The sequence below is a fragment of the Cherax quadricarinatus genome, chromosome 22 (assembly GCF_038502225.1).
Source record: "Cherax quadricarinatus isolate ZL_2023a chromosome 22, ASM3850222v1, whole genome shotgun sequence".
NCBI classification, from domain to species: domain Eukaryota; kingdom Metazoa; phylum Arthropoda; class Malacostraca; order Decapoda; family Parastacidae; genus Cherax; species Cherax quadricarinatus.
This window is the reverse complement of record NC_091313.1, coordinates 411,268-435,649: the sequence shown is the minus strand read 5'-3', so window position 1 is coordinate 435,649 and position 24,382 is coordinate 411,268. Positions and strand designations below refer to the sequence as shown.

Below are 24,382 nucleotides of genomic sequence, written 5' to 3'. Positions count from 1 at the left end.
TTATAATAATAATGCGGGCCATGTGATATACTGTACTTCGCTTTATTGAAATAAAGTTTATTTTGTTTTGAATGAAGCTACAGTTTTAGTTTAATATGTTTATTATGCACCCCATACCCATCCTGTGGGCGGTAGTCAAAAGATTAGAGGTACATAATTGGTCCAGGGACTGGACTCCAAAGTTTTGATAGCTGAGCAAGTTACAAAGGTAATGAACTAGATCTGGTCATAATCATGACCAAGTTACAAAGGTAATGAGCTCCAGGTTGAGCTGGTCACACTCATGAATAATTGCATTATTATTATTATTATTATAATCAAGGGGGAAGCGCTAAACCCGGAGGATTATACAGCGCCTGGGGGGGGGGGATGTGGAAGGCATTCAGGCTTAATTCGGGGAACTGGAGCACAGATCCAATTCCCTAAATCAAGAGCCCCTCACCAACATCAAGGAACCTTCCTTGAGGGGATGAATAATTGCAAAGGTAATGAATCATAAACACATTAATCATGAGAATTTACAAAGGTAATGAGCTCCAGGTAGAGCTGGTCACAATCATGACAAGTTTCAAAGGTAATGAATGATAAACACGTTATGACATGATTACAATCATAGACAAATTACAGAGTAATGAGCAGTTAACAAACATAGTAGGGAATTCATCCAATGCCCCAACAACAGATGTTGCTAGGTGCCTGTCTCTCCTCGGTAGACAGCCATTGCAAACAGCAGCAAGTTGCCCCGGGATCTGCTGCTTGCACGAGCACCATCGACCCTCCCCAAGAGGTCCAAGAAGCCAGTGACTCCGTTAGCAGCCCGATGGAGAGCTGCCCTAGGGACATGTCAGCGTCCTGGTGGACGCCAAGAAAATGAGAAAAGTGATTTCTTGTATATCTAACATTCATGTGCTTAATACTGTAAGATGTTCCGCTCTTTAATGTTCAGGCAAATAGTTTAGCTTATTCCTTGTATATTTCATTTTATTATAACTGATTTTCACACAATTGAGTTACTTAGCTGTTTTAACTCTTAAGGTTTAAATAAGATATTACCAGAACCCCAATAGAAATAAGTCACTTTGACATTTTTGAGTTATCATAGGTAATTAACACATACGTTACTTATGTATGATAGCTTGTGTAACTATTTGTGTGTACCTGTACCTAAATAAACTTGCTTGTTTTCTTTTGTATTAAAAAGTTTAACCTGACTGGGAAGGCAGTGTTCATAAGACATACACTCCAGCGGCCCTTAACAACCCCACAACATAACAAGAAGGATGTGCTCCAGACATGACAGACCTTACAGAGTTGTACAAACAACTGTGCAAGAGATACAACATAGAGGAGCAGGAATGTGTCCAGGACGGGTTAGCACAGTAAGTAGCTCGTCATGATTTAAGTAAGCACCATTTCAGTATTGTTGACAAATATAAAGTTATGAAGTCACTAGCATGGTCAAGCATGCTAGTGACTTTCTTTGTGCTTAACAAGACTTTATTCCCATCAAAGGAGGTTCCTTGATGTTGGTGAGGGGCTCTTAATCAAGGAAATTGAATCTGCTCCTATTCCCTGAATACCTTTCCCCCTTCTACAGGTGCTGTATAATCCTTATGGGTTTAGCGCTCCCCATGATCATAGTGATAACAAGATTTTATTACATGTAAACTACGTTTGTATACTACACAAAGAAATATAAATTTTGATTTTTATTTGAATTTTTGGTTTTTAAGTGTCTGATTTTTTTTTTTGGGGGGGGGGAGGGGGAGATTATTCTAGGTAATTTACACTATGTATGATAAGTACCTAATTAAACTTACTTAAGGGATAAGATTAAGATAAAATTTGTTTGGTTTTTAACCTGGAAAGGATTTGGAACCCAGGATAACCCAAGAAAATGGTGTGTTATCAAGGACAGTCTTATTTCCATTGGCATCCTTTAATCTTGTCTCCCAGGATGTGGTCTGCAACAGTCGACTAACACCTAGGTACCTACTTACTGCTAGGTAAACAGGGACAGCAAGTGTAAGGAAAGATAAGATTTCGTTCGGATTTTTAACCCCGGAGGGTTAGCCACCCAGGATAACCCAAGAAAGTCAGTGCGTCATCGAGGACTGCCTAACTTATTTCCATTGGGGTCCTCAATCTTGTCCCCTAGGGTGTGACCCACACCAGTTGACTAACACCCAGGTACCTATTTGCTACTAGGAGAACAGGACCTGGAGTTTACCTGGAGAGAGTTCTGGGGGTCAATGCCCCCACGGCCCAGTCTCTGACCAGGAAACGCTGTGTTAGGAAACACGTCGAAATGTTTCCACCTGCTGGGAATTGAACCCGGGCCCTCCATGTGTGTGAAGCAGGAGCTTTAGCCACCAGGCCACCGGGCCCAATGTTTCCACCCATGCTGGAGACTGAACTACAGACACTTAGTATGTGAGCTGAGTGTGCTATCAACTGAGCCACGAGCATCCATACCGAGCTACAAGCATCCACATTGCCTGTGGGGGGGCTCTTAATCTAAGGAGCTGAACATGTGCTCCCCTTCCTTGGTTTGTACCTAAATGCCTCCCATTTCCTTAGGTACTGCATGAACCTTTCTGATTTAGTTGATTGTAATATGTATTATTAATGTATGACCTCTTTGGATTGAGCCCTCCCCATATACGGCCAGCCCTCCACTTTTGCGAGCTTCGAACATTCGCGAATACCCAGCCGCCCGGTTTTCATGTGTTTTATGGTTTTTCGTAGTTCGATAGGTTAAGTAAGCACTATTTTTAGGCTAAGTAAATGCTATTATTATATTTCCCTACAATATATTTGCACATCAAAACATTCGCGAATGCTACAGTACAGTATTATTATATTTCCCTACATCATATTTACGCACCAGACATTCGCAAATTTTCAAGATTCGTGAGGTTTTTGATCCCCTAATCCTTGAAAATGTGGCAGGCCTTTAGTATGTTAAATAATAATGGTGGTGGCAGTAGTAGTAGTAGTGGTAGTATCAGGGTAATTGGAGATGCGTGGTTTTTGTGGTTTGATGTTCTGTAGGAGTGTTTACTCTGAGTAAAGTACTGGTATATAACATTCATGATGGAAATCAGAAAAGCTGCTTAGCTGGACTTGACTTGTGAAGGTGGCAGGTACAGTGTCTTCACTCTGAAGGATGGGTGGGGATATTATAGTTTGGACTATCACTGAGTGAGTGATAGTAAATGTGTTTTTCATCTTTGATTCATCCTGCATTGGTGGGAAATTACTAGTGTGATAAAAATGAATTGCTGTGATAAAAATAAACTACTTTCTTAATTTTGTTTAATTTACAGGGGCAGCACTCTAGATCTCTCCAACCAGACACTTGACATTGGCACTTGTGCTGTTTTAGGCAAGATTATGCAGATATCGAATGTAATCAACAAGGTTGGTGTTTACTGCATCTACCTTTATTTGACTTTCAAATACTGGATCTAAATTATTGATTTAATATCCTCAGTGATTTATAGTCGACTAAAAAAAATTAGCTGAGGAGGAGTTGCTTATTTTGTTTCAGTTTAAACCAGGTGTTCCCAACCTTTTCTATTCCTCACACTTCTAGGAAATGTTTGATTAATGTTGCACCCTCTACAAAAGTAATATCACATTTGATATTACTTGCTCAGATATAAATTGAGCAATTAGAAAATTATTTGGTAAAATAAACGGGGTTGTGTTTTTCATTAGGACTGTCGCACCCCCTAAAATGCCATCTCACACCCCCCTGGGGGTACATGCATCCCAGGCTGGGAACCCCTGGTTTAAACCTTACTCAGTACTTAACATATTTTGGGGGCTTATAAGACACTCTGATGCATTAGACACATCCCAATTTAGAAGGTAATAATTAGAAAAAAAATTAGAGTGCCTAATACCAAGTAATATTTACTCCACTGAAACCTATGATAATTTTACATGCAGAAATAAGGTTAAGTTTGATTTATGATAGGCCTAGTGCTCACCTGAACACCAGATGATCTCTCAGTTTGAATTGGTGAAACAGTCACTAGTGGTCGAGTCGCTGCTGTGTGCACAACTCTACATAGTGAGGGTCCCAGAGTGCATACTGATGCGTCTTTGTCAGTGACTGTCGATATAAACAAAAATGGCTGCTTCAGTTGTTATTGGGCCTCCGTATTTGCTTGGCAATATTTGACACTATACATGTATGTACAGACTCCTCACTTACTGACGAACTCGTTTACTGACAACTCGGAGTTATGATGGGCTCTCTGACGAGTTGTTATTGTACAGTGTACGAGAACTTGGGTCATGAATGGGCAGTACAGCATCTCAGCATCAAGCATCTGAATCTCCTTCCTTCAGCCACTCAGAAAACTAGCTTTCACAGTCTCCAAGACTACATATTTGTACAAATATGTATAAATTTGTACAAATATTATTTCCTCTTGGAAAAAGGAAATTTTTTATTTTATTATTATCACACCGGCCGATTCCCACCAAGGCAGGGTGGCCCGAAAAAGAAAAACTTTCACCATCATTCACTCCATCACTGTCTTGCCAGAAGGGTGCTTTACACTACAGTTTTTAAACTGCAACATTAACACCCCTCCTTCAGAGTGCAGGCACTGTACTTCCCATCTCCAGGACTCAAGTCCGGCCTGCCGGTTTCCCTGAATCCCTTCATAAATGTTACTTTGCTCACACTCCAACAGCACGTCAAGTATTAAAAACCATTTATCTCCATTCACTCCTATCAAACATGCTCACGCATGCCTGCTGGAAGTCCAAGCCCCTCGCACACAAAACCTCCTTTACCCCCTCCCTCCAACCCTTCCTAGGCCGACCCCTACCCCGCCTTCCTTCCACTACAGACTGATACACTCTTGAAGTCATTCTGTTTCGCTCCATTCTCTCTACATGTCCGAACCACCTCAACAACCCTTCCTCAGCCCTCTGGACAACAGTTTTGGTAATCCCGCACCTCCTCCTAACTTCCAAACTACGAATTCTCTGCATTATATTCACACCACACATTGCCCTCAGACATGACATCTCCACTGCCTCCAGAAGGAAAAAGGAAAAACAACAGGAAAATGGAAGAAGTACTAAAGAAGTTAACAGTAAATGGGTTAGCTAGTGTGGTCATCTGTGTTTACACTCTCGGTGTATTGCGGCAGCTTAAGAAATGATTAAACTCAGTGTACAAGGTATGTTGATGGTAATTTAATAATAACCTATATACGAAATACAAAATACATGGATTTGGAAAAGGCGTATGACAGGGTGGATAGGGGGGCAATGTGGCAGATGTTGCAGGTGTATGGTGTAGGAGGTAGGTTACTGAAAGCAGTGAAGAGTTTTTACGAGGATAGTGAGGCTCAAGTTAGAGTATATAGGAAAGAGGGAGATTATTTCCCAGTAAAAGTAGGCCTTAGACAAGGATGTGTGATGTCACCATGGTTGTTTAATATATTTATAGATGGGGTTGTAAGAGAAGTAAATGCGAGGGTCTTGGCAAGAGGCGTGGAGTTAAAAGATAAAGAATCACACATAAAGTGGGAATTGTCACAGTTGCTCTTTGCTGATGACACTGTGCTCTTGGGAGATTCTGAAGAGAAGTTGCAGAGGTTGGTGGATGAATTTGGTAGGGTATGCAAAAGAAGAAAATTAAAAATGAATACGGGAAAGAATAAGGTTATGAGGATAACAAAAAGATTAGGTGATGAAAGATTGGATATCAGATTGGAGGGAGAGAGTATGGAGGAGGTGAATGTATTCAGATATTTGGGAGTGGACGTGTCAGCGGATGGGTCTATGAAAGATGAGGTGAATCATAGAATAGATGAGGGGAAAAGGGTGAGTGGTGCACTTAGGAGTCTGTGGAGACAAAGAACTTTGTCCTTGGAGGCAAAGAGGGGAATGTATGAGAGTATAGTTTTACCAATGCTCTTATATGGGTGTGAAGCATGGGTGATGAATGTTGCAGCGAGGAGAAGGCTGGAGGCAGTGGAGATGTCATGTCTGAGGGCAATGTATTTTGATTTATTTTTTTTATCATCACACTTGCCGATTCCCACCAAGGCAGGGTGGCCTGAAAAAGAAAAACTTTCACCATCATTCACTCCATCACTGTCTTGCCAGAAGGGTGCTTTACACTACAGTTTTTAAACTGCAACATTAACACCCCTCCTTCAGAGTGCAGGCACTGTACTTCCCATCTCCAGGACTCAAGTCTGGCCTGCCAGTTTCCCTGAACCCCTTCATAAATGTTACTTTGCTCACACTCCAACAGCACGTCAAGTATTAAAAACCATTTGTCTCCATTCACTCCTATCAAACACGCTCATGCATGCCTGCTGGAAGTCCAAGCCCCTCGCACACAAAACCTCCTTTACCCCCTCCCTCCAACCTTTCCTAGGCTGACCCCTACCCTGCCTTCCTTCCGCTACAGACTGATACACTCTTGAAGTCATTCTGTTTCGCTCCATTCTCTCTACATGTCCGAACCACCTCAACAACCCTTCCTCAGCCCTCTGGACAACAGTTTTGGTAATCCCGCACCTCCTCCTAACTTCCAAACTACGAATTCTCTGCATTATATTCACACCACACATTGCCCTCAGACGTGACATCTCCACTGCCTCCAGCCTTCTCCTCGCTGCAACATTCATCACCCATGCTTCACACCCATATAAGAGCGTTGGTAAAACTATACTCTCATACATTCCCCTCTTTGCCTCCAAGGACAAAGTTCTTTGTCTCCACAGACTCCTAAGTGCACCACTCACCCTTTTCCCCTCATCAATTCTATGATTCACCTCATCTTTCATAGACCCATCCGCTGACACATCCACTCCCAAATATCTGAATACATTCACCTCCTCCATACTCTCTCCCTCCAATCTGATATCCAATCTTTCATCACCTAATCTTTTTGTTATCCTCATAACCTTACTCTTTCCTGTATTCACTTTTAATTTTCTTCTTTTGCATACCCTACCAAATTCATCCACCAATCTCTACAACTTCTCTTCAGAATCTCCCAAGAACACAGTGTCATCAGCAAAGAGCAACTGTGACAACTCCCACTTTATGTGTGATTCTTTATCTTTTAACTCCACGCCTCTTGCCAAGACCCTCGCATTTACTTCTCTTACAACCCCATCTATAAATATATTAAACAACCACGGTGACATCACACATCCTTGTCTAAGGCCTACTTTTACTGGGAAATAATTTCCCTCTTTCCTACATACTCTAACTTGAGCCTCACTATCCTCGTAAAAACTCTTCACTGCTTTCAGTAACCTACCTCCTACACCATACACCTGCAACATCTGCCGCATTGCCCCCCTATCCACCCTGTCATATGCCTTTTCCAAATCCATAAATGCCACAAAGACCTCTTTAGCCTTATCTAAATACTGTTCACTTATATGTTTCACTGTAAACACCTGGTCCACACACCCCCTACCTTTCCTAAAGCCTCCTTGTTCATCTGCTATCCTATTTTCCATCTTACTCTTAATTCTTTCAATAATATCTCTACCATACACTTTACCAGGTATACTCAACAGACTTCTCCCCCTATAATTTTTGCACTCTCGTTTGTCCCCTTTGCCTTTATACAAAGGAACTATGCATGCTCTCTGCCAATCCCTAGGTACCTTACCCTCTTCCATACATTTATTAAATAATTGCACCAACCACTCCAAAACTATATCCCCACCTGCTTTTAACATTTCTGTCTTTATTCCATCAATCCCGGCTGCCTTACCCCCTTTCATTTTACCTACTGCCTCACGAACTTCCCCCACACTCACAACTGGCTCCCCCTCACTCCTACAAGATGTTATTCCTCCTTGCCCTATACTCGAAATCACAACTTCCCTAACTTCATCAACATTTAACAATTCCTCAAAATATTCCCTCCATCTTCCCAATACCTCTAACTCTCCATTTAATAACTCTCCTCTCCTATTTTTAACTGACAAATCCATTTGTTCTCTAGGCTTCCTTAACTTGTTAATCTCACTCCAAAACTTTTTCTTATTTTCAACAAAATTTGTTGATAACATCTCACCCACTCTCTCATTTGCTCTCTTTTTACATTGCTTCACCACTCTCTTAACCTCTCTCTTTTTCTCCATATACTCTTCCCTCCTTGCATCACTTCTACTTTGTAAAAACTTCTCATATGCTAACTTTTTCTCCCTTACTACTCTCTTTACATCATCATTCTACCAATCGCTCCTCTTCCCTCCCGCACCCACTTTCCTGTAACCACAAACTTCTGATGAACACTCTGACACTACATTTTTAAACCTACCCCATACCTCTTCGACCCCATTGCCTATGCTCTCATTAGCCCATCTATCCTCCAATAGCTGTTTATATCTTACCCTAACTGCCTTCTCTTTTAGTTTATAAACCTTCATCTCTCTCTTCCCTGATGCTTCTATTTTCCTTGTATCCCATCTACCTTTTACTCTCAGTGTAGCTACAACTAGAAAGTGATCTGATATATCTGTGGCCCCTCCTTAAACATGTACATCCTAAAGTCTACTCAACAGTCTTTTATCTACCAATACATAATCCAACAAACTACTGTCATTTCGCCCTACATCATATCTTGTATACTTATTTATCCTCTTTTTCTTAAAATATGTATTACCTATAACTAAACCCCTTTCTATACAAAGTTCAATCAAAGTGCTCCCATTATCATTTACACCTGGCACCCCAAACTTACCTACCACACCCTCTCTAAAAGTTTCTCCTACTTTAGCATTCAGGTCCCCTACCACAATTACTCTCTCACTTGGTTCAAAGGCTCCTATACATTCACTTAACATCTCCCAAAATCTCTCTCTCTCCTCTACATTCCTCTCTTCTCCAGGTGCATACACGCTTATTATGAGGGCAATGTGTGGTGTGAATATAATGCAGAGAATTCGTAGTTTGGAAGTTAGGAGGAGGTGCGGGATTACCAAAACTGTTGTCCAGAGGGCTGAGGAAGGGTTGTTGAGGTGGTTCGGACATGTAGAGAGAATCTAGCGAAACAGAATGACTTCAAGAGTGTATCAGTCTGTAGCGGAAGGAAGGCAGGGTAGGGGTCAGCCTAGGAAAGGTTGGAGGGAGGGGGTAAAGGAGGTTTTGTGTGCGAGGGGCTTGGACTTCCAGCAGGCATGCGTGAGCATGTTTGATAGGAGTGAATGGAGACAAATGGTTTTTAATACTTGACGTGCTGTTGGAGTGTAAGCAAAGTAATATTTATGAAGGGATTCAGGGAAACTGGCAGGCCGGACTTGAGTCCTGAAGATGGGAAGTACAGTGCCTGCACTCTGAAGGAGGGGTGTTAATGTTGCAGTTTAAAAACTGTAGTATAAAGCATCCTTCTGGCAAGACAGTGATGGAGTAAATGATGGTGAAAGTTTTTCTTTTTCGGGCCACCCTGCCTTGGTGGGAATCGGCCAGTGTGTTAATAAAAAAAATAATAAAAAAAATACGTATGACATTTAAAGTGCTCCAGAGCGATTATTTATTATTATTATAAGTTATTATTATTATAAATTAATATTACCATCAACATACCTTGCTCACAGAGTTTAATTTTTTATTAACTATTGAACTGTCCAAACGTAGATTTACGTCCTCGTGGGGAGGGGGCTCCGAACATGTATCTACATTGTTTTTTTACATGCTTTCAAATGGGGAAAATCAAGGCCGGAGCGCTACGCACGTGAACGTAGATCTACGATTGCACAGTTTAAGGGTTAAAATGCTGTGAGACAGAGAGCATAAAATATTACTCAGAAAAAAATTCAGGAAAAATCTTGCTGTTTTTGCGTTTTTTCTTATGATAAGAGTGATCTAGGAGAATTTGCCCTGATGTAAATACCATTTTCTTTCGTTATAGACCAGAGGTACAGACGAGAGAACGTATCTGTTGAATGATCTTAGAGCAGCAGCTTCCACTGTCTACCCCACTCACATAATATGGTATATATTATTCATTTCGGCACCTTTATTACATTTCTAGGCTATTTTTCGTGTTTCTGATATAAATTTGGAGTAAATGTGATAGATAGATAACCTCTATTATGTACTAATGTTAGTGTAATTACACATTTTATTAGTGCTAAGGCTAACATCCAACACCCATTGACGATTCACCAGATACTGAATGCTCCTGCTGGCCTTCCCTATAGCTCCTCTCGCTTTGTAATGATGTTATATGGTGACTTTAATGTATTAGATAAAAAAATTTAAAAATTCAGAAAAAAAATCTGAAAATTCACTACGTTCAGATGTATGTACTATATTACTCACTGCGTCATAAAATATAGTTTTTGTAAAATGACTATAATTCTTTGTAGAAGCATAGTACAAAGACGATATACCAAAATGTTGCCAGATTCTTAAGCTATTTTTCTGTAAGCTTAACTTGTTGTGTGTGTATTTTACTTTTTTATTGTTTTCTGTATAATATAAGAGTTATGCAAATTAAAATAAAGTTATCAAGTTGGAGTTTTATTTTTATTTTATTTTTTCTTTCTAATACATGTATTTAATTCACCATTTGGCATCGTTACAAAGTGGGCGGAGCTAGCTATAGCAGAGGGAGAAGCGAGCAGTGTCTCAGTAACTCATGGTTGCCCATGACGCATGGAGGGGTGTGCCTCTCAGCACGATAAAATATTGTATAATTATACTATTACTATCAACAAAGGTTATCTATCTATCATATTTATTCCAGAATAATATTATGTATAATATAAATAATGCAGACGCATGATAAAGATGCCCAAATTAATAAAAACTGACATTACATTGAGGTATTGAAGGGTGGAGGGCAGGGAGGGATAAAAAAAAATATAGTGACTGCAACCATTACAGAAGGGTAACTTTAGAAGATCACTCTTATCCTCTGCAAAAACCTGAAAAAAGTGCACGCGTTTCCTGGAATATCTTGGAAGTAAGTCATCGACGTATTTCATGTTGCATTACCGTATGGTACAATGGTACCATATGGTACCATATGCTACCATTGGTACCATTGTAGCATATGATTCAAAACCATAGAATTCTTCTTCAGATCCACTTCCATCAGTGTTAGAACTATAACTTGGGAAGAAGAGAGTCGGAATTTGCCGGGGAGTGAGAGCTTCCTTGCTGCCAGGCGTGATGAACAAAGTGTACCGAGATGGCATTCCCACAATGCAGTGCGGGTGCCCTGATTTTTTGTTTATTGTGCACACCCATTCTCTTAGATGTAGGCCTACCAGCCTTCTCACTCTAAATTTGAAGCTGCTAGAATTTTGACATAAATCTACAGCTTGGACCCTGGCTTCAAAGCTGTAAATCTATGGGACGGACCCTGAAAGGGTTAAACACGTGTCACAGGAATGTCAGGAAGTATTTCTTCATCCTCAAAGTAATCAGGAAGTGGAATGGCTCAGACAAAGTAGTAGTAGTAGAGGCAGGTTCCTTCCATAGGCTTTAAAAACAGGAATGACAGGGTCCAAGAGGCTAGGAGGGAGTAAATCCACCAGACATCAGAGCCAGGAGCCAAGACCGCTCCAGCAACCACAAATAGATGGGGACACCCTACTTTGTCACCCCATCAGAATCCCACCTTAGATAATGCAGTAGGCCTACTGCAGTATTCCATGGCCGTGCAGTGTTCCATGGTCCTCTCAACTATTCAGTCAACTTCGCCTCCCTCACCTGACCACGCTTTCTAGGACTACAATATATTTGATGTTTGTGTGTGTGGATTCTTTATAGACTTGAGAAAGTCCTGTTTAAGGTAAATTGATTTTTAATGAAAAAAATTGCTTCTGTTATTCGTGTCTTAAATTTCTCATTAATGAGAATTATTGGGGCAAACATCAACCTCTGTGGCACCCCACTGTTTGCATGTTTTTTAAACTAAAAAAATATTTTGTCCAGGTAATAGTTTAATAGTATTGTAGTTTCCAGATCAGTCTGTGATCAGAAACTCAGTTGAAATCTTTCTTGAAATTTAAATGTAATCTGCCTATCCATTTCAGTCTTCAATAATTTTTATGAGTGTCCTAGCACCTTTGTTAATTGGATGTACAGGAATTTTTTGATTCAGACTGAACTACATGTATATGATGGTTAGTAGCTTTTGGCTCTCAAATTCTTTTATATAGTTTTTCCATTTTTTCATTAATAATTTCACAACAGTGAGACAGACCTGTACCCCATAAGATCCTACTGGTCTCATTTTTCCGCATCTGTCAGTTTACCTTCTTGTAGAGATTATTTAATTTGTCTGCACATTCTTTCAGGAGTCATGGTGCTATCTTGTCAGGTACTATTGCTTTTTTCTTATCTACATATAATAATATCTTAAAAATTATCTTTGGGTATATACATATCCTCTATTTCAGTTGGGGACATTTTTGGGGTTTAACCCGTAAACAGTCCAAACGTATATATACGTTTTTTCAACATTTGATAGTATGTAAAAAAAGTAGATCTTCTTTTTTTTTGTTATATTTGAAAATATGTAAAAAATACGTAGGTCTACTTTTGGAGCACTACGCATGTGAACATAAATCTGCTTGGACCATTTACGGGTTAAATCTGCAACATCGACTGTCTCCTCCTTTCAAACTAATAGTGTGGGGATTCTTACATGTATGTAGCAGTTTTGGTCCCTAAGGCCTTCTTCCTTCATAGCCAGGATACAAAGGTAGAGAACCCTCAAAACTGGCCATAGGTATGTGTTCTGGTCCCTCATTTGTTTTCTCTTTGACTGTATGTACCACAACTGGCTCTTATGCTGGTCAGGTAGTTACAGAGCTGATGTTTTATTTGATGTCATGGTGTATTGATTTTTTAGGCCATGGTCACCTCACAATGCCTGGGGACTGCCACCTTGATTGACATAACTTTAGACATTTGTTAAACGAGTCATAAGTTCATCATACAAATTTATATTTGAAGGATAAAGGATGGGGTAATGTAATACATTTTGTGTTGCCTGTAGGTATTATAACTTTAATTCTTTTAAAAACATGTTATTCCCTTGTGGCAATAATACTATTTTTTGTTTTCATTTTGTCCATTCCTTGCCCTTTTCCTTACTTTTGTAAATCTAAATGTACACAGGCATATTTATTCTTACCTAACTTATATTCTGCCCTGACTTTTATAGACCTCAAGCATCCCTAATCTGTGTAATTGCTTTTTATTCTATGTTCTCTTATTGAATCATGCAGACTTCCACTTCAAATTACATATAGAAAAAATCAAAGAATTGAATCAAATTACAGTGCTGGCATATTAAAACTATATAATACATACTCTGTATGTATAATTTCAGGTGAGCTTTGGAGATTGCTTACTGAAAGAAGATGGCATCAAGTCAATTCTTCTAGGACTTTGTGGTAACACCTCTGTGAAGACGCTATCTCTGAAGGGTAACAGCATCCAGAGCAGCAGCACCCATGCACTGGCCAAGATGCTCAGGCATAACAATACTATTATCAGGTCTCATTTTCACCAGGTGTAGTTTTTATATTATGTAGAGGCTTTGTTTTTATGTTGGGTAATATTTAGCATTCACATGTGTGCCTTATTTAGTCATATGATTTTGGATGGTCTTTGTGGTAACTGTACAGTGGACCCCCGCCTTATGATGGCAGCACGTTATGTTAAATCCGCCATACGATACATTTGAACGCAAAAATTTTGCCTCGCCTCACGCGATTCGTCCAGGACGCATCCCACGTGTGGCCTCAGTGCCAGTGTTTACAAGCCAGCCAGTGTGGTCGCATCCACACATACATTCGGTACATTTCACCTTATCCCAGTGTTTTTTGTGCTTGTAACTGCAAAATAAGTCACCATGGGCCCCAAGAAAGCTTCTAGTGCCAACCCTGTTGTAAAAAGGGTGAGAATTAGTATGGAAATTAAGAAAGATTTTGAAGGGTTTGGGGCTAACCCTGAGAAGCCTATGCCAGTTGTGGAATCCATTGCGCCTACTTCAAAGATTAAGGAAATGTGTGCAAAGTGGGTTGAACTGCAAACCTTTATGGATGAAAAGCACCCTAACACAGCTATTGCAAGCCATGCTGGTGACTATTACAGTGACAATGTTGAAGCCCATTTTAGGCAAATCTTAAAGGAACGGGAGGTACAGAGCTCTGTGGACAGATTTGTTGTGCAACAGAGGTCCAGTGACTCAAGCTGGTCCTAGTGGCATTAAAAGAAGAAGGGAAGTATCCCCGGAAAAGGACTTGATACCTCAAGTCCTAATGGAAGGGGATTCCCCTTCTAAACAATAACAACTTCCACACACTCCCCTCCTCCCATCCCATCAATCATCACCAGATCTTCAATAAAGGTAAGTGTCATGTATTCTATTCTTAGCAGAGTATTAATTGTGCATGTATTCTTAAGTTTGCATGTATTAAAATTAATATTTCATGTGGCAAAACTTTTTTTTTCAGACTTTAGGGTGTCTTGCACGGATTAATTTGATTTCCATTATTTCTTATGGGGAAAATTAATTCGCCTTACGATAATTTCGGCTCACGATGAGCTCTCAGGAACGGATTAATATTGTAAGGCGGGGGTCCACTGTATTATATTGACAATTGATGCTATGGAGCTCTTAGAAAGTGTAGAGTACTGTAAACTGTGTTAAGAAAAATCAGATGTTACAGAACAAGCTTTTATTAAAACAAAATTTTGCTCTATGTAGAACTTTATCATGACTTGATAAAGCTCTACACAGCTTCTTCTGCAACATGTCTTTTTATCACTTGTTGGCAGAACATCATTTAAATCCTGCTACTGTATATACATATTTTTATGAAATACCTCTGCTGTTTATTTTTGAGATTTACAAAGTTAAAATGTAAAAGTAATATAATAAGCATTTACAGTGAAGCATATAAGTGAGCAATATGTAGATAAAGGTAGGGAAGTTTTCATTGCATTTATGGATTTAGGAAAGGCATATGATAGGGTGGATTGGGGAGCAATGTGGCAGATGTTGCAAGTGTATAGAATAGTTAGTAAGCTACTAAATGCTGTAGAGAGTTTTTATGAGGCTAGTGAGGTTCACGTTAAGGTGTGTAGGAGGGAGGGAGATACTTTCCAGTAAAAGTATGACTTAGACAGGGTTGTGTAATGTCATCATGGTTGTTTAACATATTTATAGATGAGGTTGTAAAAGAAGTAAATGCTAGGGAGAGGGATGGGATTAAATTATGGGGAATCAAATTCAAAATGGGAGTTGACATAGTTACTCTTAGCTAATGATACTGTTTTCTGAGAGATTTTAAAGAGAAGTTGCAAAGGTTAGTGGATGAGTTGGGGAGGGTATGTAAAGGAAGAAAGTTGAAAGTGAACATAGATAAGTGTAAGGTGATAAGGGTATCAAACAAGTCAGGTAAAGAAAAATTGTATATTTTCCACTTCCCTGTAGAGAAAATGTTTATGTAACTACATATGTACTTCATGGGGAAGCAGAGAAGAATCCTTCTGTAATTCATGCATATTATAAGAGGTGAGTAAAATGCCTGGAGCAAGGAGCTAGTGATCCCTTCTCCCATATAAATTACTAAATGTAAAATGAAGAAAAACTTTACGAAGGTGTTTCGTCTCTTTCAGGTCACCTTGTTTTGGTGGGGGATGGCCGGTATGTTAAAAAAAATGCATATATACATGTATACATATATATGTGTATTTACATATATACATGTGTGTTAAAAAAATACATATATACATGTATGTATATTTCTTTCTTTCTTCTTTCAACGAACCGTCTGTATCCCACCGAAGCAGGGTGGCCCAAAAAGAAAAATGAAAATTTCTCTTTATAAATTTAGTAATGTATATAGAAGGGGTTACTAGCCCCTTGCTCCCGGCATTTTAGTTGCCTCTTACGACACGCATGGCTTATGGAGGAAGAATTCTGTTCCACCTTCCCATGGAGTTAAGAGGAAATAAACAAGAACAAGAACTAGCAAGAAAAGAGAAGAAAACCCAGAGGGGTGTGTGTATAGATATGCTTGTATATGCATATGTAGTGTGACCTAAGTGTAAGTAGAAGTAGCAAGATGTACCTGAAGTCTTTCTTGTTTATGAGACAGAAAAAGACATCAGCAATCCTACCATTATGTAAAGCAATTACAGGCTTCCATTTTACACTCGCTTGGCAGGACAGGAGTACCTCCCTGGGTGGTTGCTGTCTACCAACCTTCTACCTAGGATAGTTCTTTCTGTTTACATACAGTATATTTTTTCAACACATCAGCTGTCTCCCACCTAGGCAGGGTGACCCCAAAACAAAAAGAAACGCTTTCAATATCATTCACACACAATCACTGTCTTTGCAGAGGTGCATGGAAACTACAGTTCAGATGTTACTCCAAACAGCAAATATCCCAAACCTGTGATCATGGTCATGAGCCTTATGGTCTAGAAGTTGTATTTTTGGCTAAATTAGAAAAGTAGGTAACACAAGGTTGGGAACCACTGACCTAGAGGATCACTAGTGCCTCCCCTGAAAGGGAAGAAGAGGATACCTTGATACTGGTAAAGGGCTCTTGCTCCAAGATTTTAAATCTCTCCTTCCCTTGGATCAAATCTGATTAGCTCCCATTCCTTTTATATTAAAAATAATAAAAAAGAGTGGTGGCTAGAGAGGCTTATATCTGATGACTTTTTTTTTTTTTTTTTTTTAACACCACCCATCTCCTAGTAGGGTAGGGTGACCCAAAAAAGAAGAAACAATTTCACTGTCACTCACTCCATCACTGTCTTGCAAGAAGCAGATGAGAGTCACATAAGAGAATATCTACAATTTCTATTTGTTCTTTTTTTAGTTGCTTTATAAACAAAATTTAACTTAAGGCTTGTTTCAGGCTGTCTTTGGAGTGGAATAACTTGGGGCTATGCTCTGAGAGTTTTTCATCTTTCTGCGAGGCCCTTGGAAGCAATTCAACCCTACAGTACTTAGACCTACGTAGTAACCAGCTGGGCATAGATTGTGGACCACATTTGGCTCGAGCACTAGCTAGAAACTGCAGTTTATCATCTCTTGGTTAGTATTGTTAATTGTGATTTTTTTTAACATGGCTGTTTCCCACTGAGGCAAGGTGACCCAAAAAGAAAGAAAGAAAAACTTTCATCATTGTTCAACACTTTCACCATCATTCATACATAATCACTGTCTATGCAGAGGTGCTCAGATATGACTATTTAGACATCACTCCAAAACAGCCAATATCCCAAACCCCTCCTTTAAAGTGCAGGCATTGTACTTCTCACCTCCAGGACTCGAGTCCGGCTAACTGGTTTCCCTGAATCCCCTCACAAAATATTACCCTGGTTACACTCCAACAGCTTGCGAGGTCCCCAAAACCATTCATCTCCATTCACTCCTATCTGACACTGATGCACGCTTGCTGGAAGTCCAAGCCCCTCACCCACAAAACCTCCTTTACCTCCCCTCCCTCCAACCTTTCCTAGGATGACACCTACCCTGCCTTCCTTCCACTACAGCCCTCTGACTAATACTTTTAATTTTGATATGTTAAAAAATTGTATTTGGCTCTGTGATTGATAAATAGGCAGAATAATACTGTACTGTATTTTCTTTTTTATCATAATTATGAAATCTCTGTACAAATGAGAGATTTTTTATATTTTTTTTTTATGTGGAAAAGCTAAACCCATAAGAGTTACAAAGCACCTGGTATATTTATATGGTATATATACCGTAAGAGTAAGGTGATGAGGGTATCATATGATTTAGGTAAAGAAAATTGGATATCATATTGGAGGGAGGGAGGGAGTATGGAGGAAGTGAATGTGTTCAGGTATTTGGGAGTTGATTTGTCAGCAGATGTGTTTATGAAGGATGAGTTTAACTATAGAATTGATGAAGAAAAAAAGGTGAGTGGTGCACTGAGGTATCTGTGGAGACAAAAAAACGTTATCCATGGAGGCAATGAAGGGAATGTACGAGAGTATAGTGGTACCAACACTCTTATATGGGTGTGAAGCATGGGTTGTAAATGCTGCAGCAAGGAGGAGGCTGGAGGTAGTGGAGATGTCGTGTCTAAGGGCAATGTGTGGTGTAACTATTATGCTGAGAATTCGTACTGTGGAAATTAGGAAGTGTGGAGTTTCTAAAAGTATTAGTCAAAGGGCTGAAGAGGGGTTGTTGAGATGGTTTGGTCATTTACAGAGGATGGAGCAAATTAGGATGACTTGGAGGGTGTATAAATTTGCAGTGGAGGGGAGGAGGAGTAGGGTTTGTCCTAGGAAAGGATGGAGGGAGGGGGGTAAAGAGGTTTTGTGTACAAGGGGCTTGAACATACAGCAGGCGGTATATGTGAGCATGTTAGGAGTGAATGGAGACGAATGGTTTTTGGGACCTGACAAGCTGTTGGAGTGTGAGCAGGGTAATATTTTTTGAAGGATTCGGGGAGACTTGCTAGCTGGACTTGAGTCCTGGAGGTGGGAAGTACAATGCCTGCACTTTAAAGGAGGGGTTTGGGATATTGGCTATTTGGAGTGACATCTAAACTGTCGTATCTGAGCACCTCTGCAAAGACAGTGATTATGTGTTAATGATGGTGAAAATTTTGAATGTTAGTGAAAGTGTTTCTTTCTTTTTTGGGTCACTCTGCCTCAGTGGGAAACGACCAATGTGTTAAAAAAAATATACTGCATATATGCCCCAGTAAAGTCAGTATTACTTATTTCTATGTTCTGAAGAGTATTACACTCTGAAACAATTGTAATGTTATAAGTATTCATTTTACATAGCCTTAGAAGACCAAAATAGTAAAAAATAAAAGAATGAAAACCAGTCATACTGTAGATATACTGATTATTCCAAGTGAAGCAATGTTTGAAGTGCTAAAACACCTTGAAACACACTTTATATTATAAAAAACTAGTATGCAAAACATTAAACATTAAAATGAATTAAAAAGACAGAAAAACAATCATATATTAGCATCAGTAATTTGTAAAATACAAATACTAATGTTTATTTCTCCATGAAGATTACAATGTGGGGTTTGCATAGTATGAAATATTGGTTGCAATGTGTGGTTTACATCTAAAATACTAATTACAAACAGGGCCACTATCATGCCTAGCATGACTAGGCATTTTGGGCAGACTAATAATAATTCTAACTACAGTATATTGATACAGGTTATGGAGCATATTGATATTAAAGCTAGGTAACTGCATTACAGTTTGTAAATTTAGCAATGAGAATGGTTTTGTCTTGGCATGATACACAGTTTCTGTTAAAGCTCCTATATTGGAGTATCTCAGGCAAACTTATTACTAGTTTAAGATTTGTTAGTCAATAGTGTTATTCAAAATTTTATGTTTACAGTCATTTGGGTAAGTGTAAGTGTAAATTGGGGGGAAGAATCACAGATATCGAGAGTATGTCTAGTTCGTTTTTTATGCGTGCATGATACAACTAAGAGAATAGCTAGCTGATGGAGGGGTGTGTCAGGGAGATAAGATGTTTTTTAACGATAGTTTTGAAAGTGATGGTTGTGTCTGCAGTTCTAGACTTCTCAGGCAGGGAGTTCCAGATTTTAGGCCCTTTAATTAATGTACATTAAATATTTGTATAGATTTAGCCGGACACAGGGAATGTCGTAGGGATTTTTGTCTGGTGCTGTGCCTGTGGGTCCTTTCACAATATAAACATTGCTGGAACTTTAATGCCACTGTTGCCAATTACTAATCATTTTTTCACCAACTTCAACACATTATAAAATTATAAACTTTTATCAGATTTTGCACATTTTGGTCATATTCGATTCAGAAAAACAAACTATCAATGTGTTAGATTTTTTATGTTTATCAAAATCTTCCCCCATACACAGGATTGTTTTTTCAGGCTATTCCCCAGTTTAAGGGTTAGATATTGCTCTAACATCATTAATGTTGACAAAAAGTTTATAGAAAAAAAAAAAACAGATTTTGCCATGCTCACGTGTGGGAAAGCTTGTTTAAAATATTATGTTTCACTAACTTCATTCTTATTGTTTTTAACTGGGCCTATCCACCCCTTCCTTGGATTGAATCTAATTGCCTCCCCAGGTACTGTATAACCCTTGTGAGTTTAGTGCATCTCACTGATGAAAAAAAAAGCATAAAATATGAACATGATATTATATAGTACCAACAAAGAATTGTTTAGGAGTGAATATCCCCAAGGGTAAAGAAATTAGTATCAAGTTTTTCTTTTACTTAATTAAAATTTTTTATGTACTTAATGTACAGTGCTGTTAAATTATATTATTCAGAGTCAGTGAATAGCATACAGTGTAACAAATTTGATGGTTCTTCCAGTGTCAGTGTTTTTAAATGGCTGAATATTCAAAGTAAGGAAATGGAAGATTAAAATTGAATGGATCAATCATTTTCTTGAAAAGTTTGATTTTTTCTATTTTTTTTTTTACTGCAAGAAATACAGATATGTTCTGCTGCCAGATTTAGGATGAGATTAACAAGAGTAAGTTTGAGGTAACATGAAATTTATATACTGTACATAAGTATTATGGTAGTAATATGCTCTTGACTAGAGAACTTTAAATATTATTTTCTTCATTTTTTCAGACGTAAGATGGAACAATTTAGGAGGAACTGGAGGAAAGGCCTTGTTGGAAAGCCTACACCACAACAGAACTCTCTCTAAAATAGATTTAGTGGGAAATGGAATACCAAATGAAGAAATTTCTGCCATTGGTAAGTATCCATAGTTTTCTGTCTTCTGGCTGTTGCTAGTGATTGTAGGATCTGTTTAATGAATTAGAACCAATTAGCCCTTATAAGAAATGTCCAAAAACAAAAGAAATTTTGCATCATTATGCATGTTTGTGCACTAATCTTTCCCTTTCCTCATGTATTACAGAAGAGCAGCATTGTTAAAGTATATTTAACATTTAATTTCAGTAACTGGATGAAATAGTTTAATAATAGAACACACCATGACCCATAAAGCTTTACTACATGTTTTTAACTATAATAATTATTAATAATGGTAATTATACAGCCTCTCCTCACTTAACGACGGAGTTCCGTTCCTAAGACCACGTCGGCAAACGAATTCATCACTAAACAAGGAGCATACTATAATGGTAGTGGGTTTGTGTCAACCATGTTTAATATTGTTTTAATGTCACCTTTGCACTATTTACAATGTTTTTGGTATATTTTTAAATGTTTATACAGTAGTGTACTGTACAGTGGACCCCTGGCTTACGATATTATTTCATTCCAGAAGTATGTTTAGGTGCCATTACTGAACGAATTTGTTCCCATAAGGAATATTGTGAATTAGATTAGTCCATTTCAGACCCCCAAACATACACGTAGAAACGCACTTACATAAATACACTTACATAATTGGTCGCATTGGGAGCTGATCGTAAAGCGGGGGTCCACTGTATATTGTAATAAACAGAATAGAGGAAATCAACTCTAATATACATTATTTAGGTATGCATACTAGTCAGAGAGCCTGTCATAAGTCCGAGTCATTGGTAAACAAGTACGTCACTAAGTGAGGAGAGACTGTAATGGCATGTAGAGAGGATGGAAAGGGATAGGATAAGAGGTTATACAAATCTCAAGTTTTTGTGACTTGAACATCTAGCAAAAGTGTTAGATAGGGGTGGAGACCAGTGGTTTTTAATGGACGTGCTGTTGGAGAGTGAGCAAGATAATTTTATTCAGGAATTCAAAAGAAACTGGTTAGCCAGGCTTGGGTCCTGGAAATGGAAAGAACAGTGCCTGCACTCTGAAGGAGGGGTAGGGATGTTGAAGCAGTTGAACGAATGATGACGAAGGTGAAAGATGGCTGTTGAATTAAAAAAAAAATAATACTGTAATAATAAAAAAAAAATCCAGAACCTTGTTATCTATCAGATTACTTGTTGGCACCACTGACTTTACTGTTGTGAGACAGGAGATATAAATCACTTGTCATTAACAGCTCTATGACCCTTGTGGGTTTAGTGCTTAGTTTTGATTGTAATAATAATAATAATTGTCATCAACAGAGATGCAGCTGAGCCAGAACAGCCGGTCAGCCATAATGACAAAGGAGTACACAAGTCGGACTGGTATCCTAAAGCAACAGCTGGAAGAACGTGAGCGCTACTCAGCCCAGCAAATTGAATATCTGGAGCGGTCTTTAGCACAAACAGACTTAACATTAAATAAAACTATTAAGTAAGCAAATTTATTGAGCTGTTAGCCACCATATCTAGAAAATTTTGGCTCAAAGTGTTCTATAGGCTTATTAATTTTTTGAGAGAAGAATTTCCATTTGAATGTCCTGGTAGGATTGAAGTTTTTCTAGTATATGATTACAGTGCTCCTAGGTAGTAGGTTGGTAGACAGCAACCGCCCAGGGAGGTACTACCGTCCTGCCAAGTGAGTGTAAAACGAAAGCCTGTAATTGTTTTACATGATGGTAGGATTGCTGGTGTCCTTTTTTCTGTCTCATGAACATGCAAGATTTCAGGTATGTCTTGCTACTTCTACTTACACTTAGGTCACACTACACATACATGTACAAGCGTATATATACACACCCCTCTGGGTTTTCTTCTATTTTCTTTCTAGTTCTTGTTCTTGTTTATTTCCTCTTATCTCCATGGGGAAGTGGAACAGAAGTCTTCCTCCATACGCCATGCGTGTTGTAAGAGGCAACTAAAATGCCGGGAGCAAGGGGCTAGTAACCCCTTCTCCTGTATATATTACTAAATGTAAAAGGAGAAACTTTCGTTTTTCCTTTTGGGCCACCCCGCCTCGGTGGGATACGGCCGATGTGTTGAAAGAAAGATTACAGTGCTTGCTTGTTATTACAAGAGCAGAGATGTACATGTAGGTTATGCTATGTAAGATGGTCAGGAAACAGGATAAGTGTTTCCTGATGCTGGTCTTAGTTATATGATGACCCACAACTAGAACTTTAGGTCATCTGACCAAGGCCTTTTGCTGGCTTACCGGTCCACTTCTTTAAAAATTATGATTACAATTATAACCAATACTTATTTTACATATAGTGTTTCACCTTCATTCTTTAGTTAATCTCATGCTGTCAGTTGTGCTATATTATTTATAAAGAAATTTTTTATAGCATCCTTTTGATAGTTTTTTTTAGTTTGAAACTGTTGTCCTTTTCTCCTTGTTTAGGGTGATGAAAAATTAACTTTATTTCATCATGATATATGTGGTTATAATGTCTCCTCCTTTCTTCCATCTCCCAGCAAATGTCTTGTCGGTCTTTCTTAGCTCTGTACTTTATTTTTCTTAACTCTGGAGGTTATTTTGTGCATGTAATTTTGGCTTTTTTATGTGCATTTTTTTAGCTGTAGACATCATAATACAGGTGCATTGTTGGATTTTGGTATAATTTATATTTTGAACAATATTTTCATCATGTCTTCATACATTTATAAGAAGACTGTTTTTTTTAGCTTGCTAGTATAACATACAAGTTTCTTACTATTGTATATACATGCTCTGCTGAAAAAATTCCTATTTATTTTTACTCCCAGAATCATTTATCATCTAGTTTTCAAATACAGTATCATATACAGTGCTAGTCACGGCATTATGCCGGGTGAGCGCCCTGGCATAATGCTGTGATGAAAATCAAAGGGCTTCCATACATGGGGGTCCTTTTTTGTCAGTGCATTATGCCGGGTAGCAGCCATTAGCATGATGTCACGGCCTGCTGCCACACTTCACAGTGACTCCTCAGTGTTCACATGGCTGCTGTGGTGAGAGGAAGTGTTACACTCTTGTCTCTTATCTGCCCCATCTTTTGTCCAGTGTTCCCTTTGGTTTTGGGGCTATACATGTTTGATTATGAGTAAAAGCAAGTCTTTAACACCTGAAACTATAGCTCAAATCATAGGGCTTCACAAAGCTGGGCACCAGATGAAAGAAACAGTGGAGAATGTTGGTGTGTGTAAGCATTCAGTGAGGAACTGGGTGCAGCGTTTCAAGGCTGGTGGCAGTGTCGAGTTACCATCTGCCAAACTTTGGCTTGGCTCCCTCGAAGAAGACATCTGTTCATATCTTAACTGTGTTAAAGAAGCATTTAGAGAGTACACCTAAGATAACTGCTAGAGAATTGAAAGAAAAGAACCCACATCTTCTCTCAGAGGTGTCTGTAAGAACTGTTAATACGTGTGTCAGAACTGGGCTAGTCACTGCCAGGTTAAAAAACCGATCCTCTCCAAGCTACAGAAGAAACGTAGGCTAGATTATGCAAAGAAATATCTTCACTGGAATCCTCAACAGTGGTCTGAAGTACTTTGGAATGATGAAG

At 38.8% G+C, this 24,382-nt stretch overlaps 1 protein-coding gene across 3 annotated transcripts in view; it reads left to right on the top strand.

The window, feature by feature from the left end:
* Positions 1-690: 690 nt before the first annotated feature.
* The window catches only part of LOC128689767 (leucine-rich repeat-containing protein 45), a 70,049-nt gene continuing 46,357 nt past the window's right edge, over positions 691-24,382 (top strand). The window contains exons 1-7 of one of the 3 annotated variants that reach the window (XM_053778226.2): positions 691-918; positions 1,202-1,379; positions 3,330-3,423; positions 13,361-13,527; positions 16,914-17,092; positions 20,653-20,781; positions 22,098-22,269. In XM_053778226.2, coding sequence (XP_053634201.1) covers positions 1,294-1,379; positions 3,330-3,423; positions 13,361-13,527; positions 16,914-17,092; positions 20,653-20,781; positions 22,098-22,269 — 827 coding nt within the window. In that variant the 5' untranslated portion in view covers positions 691-918; positions 1,202-1,293. Of the gene's footprint in view, positions 919-1,201; positions 1,380-3,329; positions 3,424-9,919; positions 10,003-13,360; positions 13,544-16,913; positions 17,093-20,652; positions 20,782-22,097; positions 22,270-24,382 lie in introns of those variants that run through there. The other 2 variants (XM_053778227.2, XM_053778228.2) reach the window with 2 other exon arrangements.